The 8,850-nt window shown below is 36.5% G+C and overlaps 1 protein-coding gene across 1 annotated transcript in view; it reads right to left on the bottom strand.

Annotated features, from left to right (window-relative positions):
• Nucleotides 1–1,116: 1,116 nt before the first annotated feature.
• LOC118155650 (ras GTPase-activating protein 1-like) overlaps nt 1,117–8,850 on the bottom strand; it is a 113,386-nt gene continuing 105,652 nt past the window's right edge. The window contains exons 17-20 of the mRNA XM_035309034.1: nt 8,225–8,313; nt 6,447–6,524; nt 5,082–5,216; nt 1,117–1,938 (exon numbers count right to left, since the gene is read on the bottom strand). Coding sequence (XP_035164925.1) covers nt 1,855–1,938; nt 5,082–5,216; nt 6,447–6,524; nt 8,225–8,313 — 386 coding nt within the window. The 3' untranslated portion in view covers nt 1,117–1,854. The remainder of the gene's footprint in view (nt 1,939–5,081; nt 5,217–6,446; nt 6,525–8,224; nt 8,314–8,850) is intronic.

The raw sequence follows: 8,850 nt of genomic DNA, 5'->3' as shown, positions 1-8,850 counted from the left end.
ACTTTGCTGATGACACCAAGCTAAGTGGTACAGTTGATATGCTAGAGGGAAGGGATGTTATCCAGAAGGACCTTGACAGGCTTGATAGGTGGGCCCATGCAAATCTCATGAAGTTCAACAATGCAAAATGCAAGGTCCTGCATCTGGGTCAGGGCAATCCCAAACATCAGTACAGACTGGATGCTGGATGATGAATGGATTGAGAACAGCCCTGCAGAGAAGGACTTGGGGGTACTGGTGGACAAAAAGCTGGACAGGAACCAGCAACGTGCACTTGCAGCCCAGAAAGCCAACTGTATCCTGGACTGCATCAAAAGAAGCATGGCCAGCAGGTCGAGGGAGGTGATTCCCCCTCTCTACTCTGCTCTTGTGAGACTCCACCTGGAGTACTGAGTACAGCTCTGGGGCCCCCAGCACAAGAGACATGGACCTGCTGGAACGGATTCAGAGGAGGGCCACAAAGATGATCAGAGGGCTCTCCTATGAAGAGAGGCTGAGAGAGTTGGGTTTGTTAAGCCTGGAGAAAAGCTCTGGGGAGACCTTATAGTGGTCTTCCAGTACCTAAAGGGGGCCTACATGAAAGATGGGGAGGGTCTCTTTATCAGGGAGTGTAGTGATAGGACAAGGGGGAATGGCTTTAAACAAAAAGAGGGGAGATTTAGATTAAACATTAGGAAGAAATTCTTCACTCAGAGTGCAGTGAGGCACTGGAACAGGTTTCCCAGAGATGTTGTGGATGCCCCATCCCTGAAGGTGTTCAAGGCCGGGTTGGTTGGGGCTTTGGGTGACCTGGTCTATTGGAAGGTATCCCTGCACACAGCAGGAGGGTTGAAATTAGATGATCTTTAAGGTCCCTTCCAACCCAAACTCTTCTAAGATTCTATGATTCTCAATTACTGACTTATAATGTGACACTGTATGAACATTTCAAAGTATCATTTAGGTAGACACTATAAAAATTTCCACAGCAGCCAAGGTTAGCTAAGAGTCTATCTGCAGCTTGATTATTTAAAAACTTATTTTTCATGTTTAAAAAGAAGATTTGTGGTAAGCTTACATTACACAGAAGACCGACCTACATTTATTTTATAAACTGTTTTAATGGACGCATGCACATCTGATGCAATAGTAAATTTATTGAATTAAAATTATTTACTGTTGTAAACATTTTACAAAAGCTTTGTGATTTATCTGGATGTATATAGTCCTTAATGTAAGAATTTAGACTGAATCAGTGGCACATTAAAGAATAAAGCTGACAAGACTCATTCTGCATATTGTCTTTTAACAAGATTCCAGCAAGAGAAACAGCATGGTATAAAAAGTGTACAACAACAATTGTTCTTACTATAACCATCAAAGTCTACAAACTGTAAATACAAGTTCAAGTGGTTGAAACGGTCAAAGCCATAATAATTGTAACCAGTCAGAAATTACAGTAAGAAATGTTATCCCATTATATGTAGCTGTCAAAACAATGCATTTCTTTCCTTGTCAGTTAATAATTCTTTTCCAACAAGACAGAAAAGCTTTGGCAATTAGAGGTGCTGAAAGTAATTTTTCAAGTTCAAGACAGTCACAGCATTTTCTTTGCAGAAGGTAAACTGTACACCAAGGCTCAGAGGTTATAAGAACTGGTTCCAAGAGGAAAAGTGCAACTGTTCCACACAGATAGCTTAAAAAGCTGCTGGTACAATCATTCACTAACAGGATCTTTGTTTTCTCTTTGCATAGTTCACATATCACTGGTGATGTGACAGGGTGTGCTATTTTTGGCAAGAGCAAAAAAAACAAAAGTGATACTGGTGTGAGTTGCCATGTTAGACATGCTGGATCCATGCAGAATTCAGGTTGCTACCTGATGTTATTAGACACTAAATACTGATTTTGTTTTTGTTGAAGCAGTTCTGTAATAGCCAACAACTTCTTAAGAACATGCTGTAGAAAAAAAGAGTACAACCCTACATTAGCAACTAGAGAAAAACAAACACCTTGCTTGAGAACCATCAACATTAGCCTACCAGACTTGTAATTAGATAGTTTAAAATATATATCAACACACACACACCAAAACCACCACAGCTCCAGTTCCCTTGTTATTAAGACACTACTTCAAAAGTCAACTATAAAACACCAATATGAAATTTATTAGCACCCATGGAGACCCATTAAGTCTTGCTAACTTAACCTGAAAGTTAACCAACTTAACCTCACTGACAGGAGGAAAAGGGAAGAAAAAAAATAAATCAAGAGTTTTCTTTATGGAAACCCACAAGAAGAAATTAGTCCTCTGAAGTAGAAATAAGTATTGAGGAAACAGTATCACATCTGTAATCATTAAGTACTTCAGATACAGGCCTTGTAAAAGAAATATCCCTTATCTGTAAGTGACATGTATGTAGTATTGAAAGCTTCTATTATCCTGCATGCCAGTCTAGCCATTGTTTTTGCCTTGCCAAAACTACTAGTAGCTGTGAATGAATTATGAACTTGAATATGATGATTTTTTCCCATAATGCCACCAAAGAGGTAAATTGTAGTAGCTATTAAACAGGATTAGATTTGAACGGCTGTAATGAAACATTATTTCATTTTTAATTCCTTGAGCTTTCTTCTGCCAAAGTAAGATGATTAAATACAAATGTATTTTCACATTTTGCAAAATCATATAAAGGTTTGCAGTAACCCCCTTGTTTAAAAACAAAACAAAACCCAAAAAACATTACTACTGAAATTTGAGTAATGACATTCATCTTCTGCCTGGAGAAAGAAATATAGATTTATCATCTACCTGGGTTTAAATTAAGGCCTTCAAAGTGTCAGAAGTTTAAACCCCAAGAATAAGAAATATGATTACAAGAAGGCATTTTGAAACAGTGAAATTACAAACTATTCTCAAAACTTTACCTCTTTGAGAGAGTCATTAAAGAAAAACTTTAAGCTGATACTAACTTAAGGAAGACCATCTCTAAACAAAAAGTGCAACTGCCCCTGCTCCCAAATCATTAGCATTAAAAAGGGTAGACTACTTATCTCTTTTACAACACAGTATTATTATAGCCAAGCATACCAAAAAATATTAGTGTAATAAGTAGAATAGCCTACTTGCCTATTGTAATTAGTAGACCATTGGCAAGTACATTTCATTGTCTCAGAATACTACAAAAGGTAGTCATTTTAACATTTTTCTTATTAAAAATGTTTTCATAAAAGTTACATAGAAGTTTAATAACTGGAAAAGAATAATAATTTATAGTTGTACTGGGTCTATCTGGGGAGTTAACTTTCCCTGCAGCAGCCCATACAGTGCTGTGCTCTGCACTTGGAGCTAGAACAGCAGTGTCGTGTCCGCTGCTGAGAAGTGCTGGCACAGCATCAGGACTCTCTCTAACCCTCCTAGGGGGTGGGCAAAAAAGTGAGAAAAGAAACATCATCAGGGCAGCTGACCTAAACCAAGCAAAGGGATATTCCATACCATATGATGTCACACTCAGCAATAAAAGGTGGAAAAAGGAAGAAGAGGGGAGGGGTGGGCTCTTGTGAAAATGTCTGTCCTCCCGAACACCGGCTACGTGCATTGAGGCCCTGTTCAAGGACGTGGTCAAGCATCGCTCATTTGTGGGAAGTAGAGAGTAATTTCTTTCCTCTGCACTTCCACACAGCCTTTACTTGTTTTGTTTTTGTTTTTTCCCTTTCCCCCTCCCTTTTCCCCTTTCTCTTATTTTCTGTTTAGTTAAATTGTTTAATTAATAATACTATTTCCTTAATCATTATTTTCCCCTTTAATTAAATTATCCTTATCTCAACCCGTGAGTTGTTCTTTCCTTTACTTCTTCCCCTCCTCATCTGAGGAGGGGGAGCGAGAGAGCAGTTGTGGTGGAGTTCAGCTGCCTAGCACGGTAAAACCACCACAATAATACATTTGCTTAATAGTTGGAACAGAAGAGTCATTTATAGCGCTTGTTAGAGAAGTTGGTCATGTTTGTTTACAAATGTAATAAATCAGGAAGCAGAAGTGAATTAGTGATAGACACCTAAGGAAAGTAAATTTAGTTCTCAATTAAAAAAAAGATCCTAAAAAACTAGTGACCCAGAGAGCCTCTCAGGAGACTGTAATTTTTTGGGTTTAGGCTTCCTCTAAAAAGTAAAAGCTTCTTCTGGAAACTAAAAAGCACCCCTGTAAAACATTTTGGTTTTATTGCATAAATACTTAGTCCATAGTTTTGAGCTTCTTTACTGTTGTGGTTTAACCAGGCAGTCAGCAAAGCACCAAATAGCTAGCTGTTTTCTCACTCCCCCACAGTGGGATGGGGGAGAGAATGGGAAAAAGGTAAAACTCATTGGGTGAGATAAAGACAGTTTAATAGGACAGAAAAGGAAGGGAAAATAATATTAATTGTGATAAAAGAATATACAAAACAAGTGATGCACAATGCAGTTGCTCACCACCTGCCAACCAATGCCCAGCCAGTCCCTGAGCAGGGGCAGCCTTCATGGCCAACTCTCCCAGTTTTATTGGAAGAGAAATAATAATAATGATTATTATAATAATGACAATAATAATGTAGAAAGCAAGTGATGCACAATGCAATTCCTTACCACCTGCTGACCGATACCCATCCCATCCCCAAGCAGCGGTCCCCCTCCCCGGCCAGTCACCCTATATCAGCATGACATCGTATGGTATGGAATATCACTTTGGCCAGTTTGGGTCAGCTGTCCTGGTTCTGTCCCCTCCCAGCTTCTTGTGCACCCCCGGCTTCTTTGCTGGCAGGACCGTATGAGAAGCTGAAAAGTCCTTGACTTAGTGTAAGCATTGCTCTGCAACAACTAAAACATGGTTGTGTTATCAACATTCTCATCCTAAATCCAAAACATAGCACCATAACAGCTATTAGGATGAAAATTAACTCTATCCCAGCCAAAACCAGCCATTTATCTTTACAGCTACCTACCTCCTTGTGAAAAGTACATATTACAACTTTTATCACTCACACTACTGACCAGAAATATTACAAAATAATCGTGATATTAAGCAACAACTCAAAACTTATGATTGTTTGTTAACCATTGTAGTTTACCTGCATTACACCTCGCTCATTACTGAGTGTCCGAAGTTCATCTGAATGTGCCACACACATCTCATGCAAGGCTGCCAGATAACGAGATAAATCAGTTCTAGAGTGTTCTGTAGTGTCTGGAAGCTCAGGAACATTCTTTAACAAAAATTATGAGAGCAGACTTAGAATGGTGAGTACCCAGGCATGCTGGAAATTACAGTTCTACAGTTGTTTCAATACTGCAAACAAGTACTGCAATGTTTTTCTTCACAATTAAGTTTTCTTGTTCATGTTATATAATACAAATTATATATTTCCTTCTCTCCACAAGCATATATTTAACAAAGACATTTTAATTATGGTTACACATTTCACGTGGAGTGATTACTAAATAAACAGCAATTCCTATTCCTAGTAGGAGGGTTCTACTAAAAGGTCTGATGTTGCTATGCTGCCTCTAAGCTGACCAGAAAGATACTGAGAATAGAGATTCATATTACAACAGTAGATTAATCAGTTATTTTAAAAATGAAGAGTTTTCAGAGTCCTTGTATTGAATCTGTCATTTAAAGAAAAAATAGTATATCATAATATATATAAGAAGTTGCCATTTAACCAGAAAAAGGTGACATATGGCAATTGATCTAAATGACACGCTTCAAACACTCATTCTTATAGGCTATCAAAATATTCTGCTGCGTCTTCTAGGCCACTTAATGGATCAATTCAGGAAGCTAGGCACATTTCTTTCATCTTATTTTTTAAAACAAGTTCTCAATTTAAACACATACATATATATATATACACACATATATAGACACATGAGCTCCGTGCTCTTATTATAGCTACCATACACAAAACAGTAACAGATTTGAAGTAAACTGCAATTATTATTTTCTTTTAAACTACAAGATCCAAAATACATGCAGAGACACATTTGGTAATGTATAACTACAACTGAACATAATACTTTAAAAAAAAAAAAAAAAAACAACAACAATTTTTTAAATGTCTGGTCAAAACCATAAAACAAATTCTTATGTGTATTTTGTCATAAAATATAAAAGAAGGGTAGTTAAAATATAAAAGAAGGGTAGTTTTGGCCAAAAGCCCTAATCTTCAGGGTAAAGCTCAAATAGATCTCATGTATACAGCAATGCTAAATGATTTCAACCCCCCAAGACATTTGATGGTTTTAATTCTGCAATCCGCAGTTCCTAAACATGGATAAGAAGTTTTTCAGTAGCAAGCATTCAAAATTGTGTGAAAGATGATGCATTTGAGCTAGTTAAGAACTGTAAAGAATTATCATTTATGATGTTGCTATGCAAATTCCGATAGCTTCCAATAGATTAAAAAGATTTTTTTTTTAAAAAAAGAACTTACCCCAAGTTCATCTAAGAACATGATCATACGGTGTTTGTTACTCTTGATGAATGGATTTACCCCCTCCATATATGGCTCCTAGTAATTTTTAAAAGTATTTATTAGAACAAATCAATATCAATTTAGTCATATCTAAAGTGAATGCATTGTCATCAGAGAAGTGACACTACAAAACACAAATGTGTCATCTGGAGTAATTTTATTTTTTCAAGTGAATTTATAATGACTGGTGTACCAGCAGTCAAAATATGATACTTTTTTTTTTTTTTTGTATTCCAGATGTATTCTGAAATTGTTTATATAGGCACAGTGACAGAAATATTTTAGAAATTTAAAATTTCAAGATAGACATTTCTCCAATACTTAGCTTCAAAAAAAAAAACAAAAACAAAACCAAAAAAATTTTCAGAGGTGACATCTGGAAGTAAGTTCCCTCCTTCTTGTTCTTTCATTAATGCTTACATTCCAACTTGCGAGTGTCAAACAAGCAGCTTTATAATGGCAGCCTGAACTCACTATATTTCATTATGCTTACGTCAACAAATGTATTGTTCAACCAAGCTGAGGCTTGGGAACCAGAACAGACCAGTTGCTGCTGGCATTCTTTTAGTAATGCAATAGAGACTTTATTAAAAGCTGAGGCTTTTTAGTGCAACTTGTAAAACTGATTTACAAAATTATGTCAAGCAATATGAAGATGAGTACAAATAAAAGTAGTGTTTCAAAATGCTGTACCAATAGAAAAATGCCACTCTAAGGAATAAGTAGAGTAAAAGTGTGCGTGTGGGGGGTGTGTGGTGCAGATGGACAGGTTGACAGTTATTCATTTGTTTCAGAATTAAATACTCTATATCCAGCTGAATGTTTCTTCCTGATTGGTCTTAGTTTGAAAGAGAATTATTACATGATCTCAATTTGAAAGTGAATGATTACATATATTCTATAAAATACATTCTATATCAATTTTCTTTTAAGGTTTTGTACAGAGGCATACCAATATTACTGAAAGATGTCTCCCCTTTTTGACATCAAAACAGTGGAAATGCAAAAAAGTCTGCTATCATCTACTTAAGGCAGATGATACACCTTTCTTGAACAGATTCTTTCTAATCACAGATTTCTGCTTTAGCATTTCTCAGTTGTTTTTTTCATATGGATATTCCTAAAGAGAATTTACCCATTTTACCATTACATAGCTGTTTTCGTTGCAGAGGGATGGCTGCCTGCCTCTCCTCTCCTATTTTTCCAGCTCCAACACCAAAAATACTAGGGCATGGCTGCTACCATTTTGGTCACTGACAGACAGTCCACTACTTCCATTGTTGTCTTTGGAACAAATGTCTGAGTTTATCCATTCTCATAGAATGAAAATATAGTTGCATTACACTCTATAACACCTACTAGTATGGTCATTGGTTCATCAATTATTTTAACACACTATTTCTGTTGTTCATACTACCAGATTCAAAATCCTCATGGTATGCACCAAGCCATCACTCCAATTTCTAGATGATTCATTCTCAAAATGATTGATTCCTCTTCCCAATGCAGACAGACTTTATGCTACTGCTCTAGTTTAAATTAGCTCCCTGTTGAGCACCAACTGAAGAGGATTGGATGAACTGCAGGAACAAGGTCTCCTTGCTGATGAAGACACCCAGGTCACACATTAGGCTTTGTACAACCAAACAGCAATAGATTTTTGCCTGTATTAAACAGGAACATTGAAATGTATTGACAATGCAGTTCTAGGCTGTTCTGTATAGAATTATATTCACCTTAGCTCCAAACTCAACCAGATTTGCTAAATTTTGCACAGACTTGGCGACCAGTGTCAACGTTCTTGCAGCAGTAGGGGAAGGAGAATCTGACAGAAATAGAAAGCAGAGAGTTACTGGCCATTTAATTTAAAACTACCAGCAGTCACATGAAAGTTAATCTCTTCTCCAATTTGTTTTTATCATGGAATTAAATAATTTGAATGTTGTCATGGTCAAGTAAAGCTTGTTCTTTTTTTTAGTAATTATGTCCACAAAAAATAATATGCATATCTGACTTTCTGTACTAGTTGCTTACAGAACAAAGTAAGAAAGTGTTCCTCAGAAGCCTTAAGTTAACAGAAGTTCTATGAATTAAGTGGAAAGTGTTTTCACAAAAAACAAATAATAAAGCAACTCTGTTAAAAGGTGTATTATTTGTTCTTAGGATATAACAAAATAATTGATTTTACCCTTTTCCTTATTTATCCATACACACATAAGTGGGTCCTGCATTGTTATGCAAATTATATGGGAAATTACTAGTACAGGGAAAATAGACTAAAGATTGCATGCAATCCTGGTTTGTATTTGCATGAAAGCATAGCTATTTACTGTACAAATCAAATGCAAGAATATCCTGCTAC

The sequence above is a fragment of the Oxyura jamaicensis genome, chromosome W (assembly GCF_011077185.1).
Source record: "Oxyura jamaicensis isolate SHBP4307 breed ruddy duck chromosome W, BPBGC_Ojam_1.0, whole genome shotgun sequence".
In the NCBI taxonomy this organism is placed as follows: domain Eukaryota; kingdom Metazoa; phylum Chordata; class Aves; order Anseriformes; family Anatidae; genus Oxyura; species Oxyura jamaicensis.
Note: the sequence above shows the minus strand (reverse complement) of the source record. Positions and strands in the feature narration are given on the sequence as shown.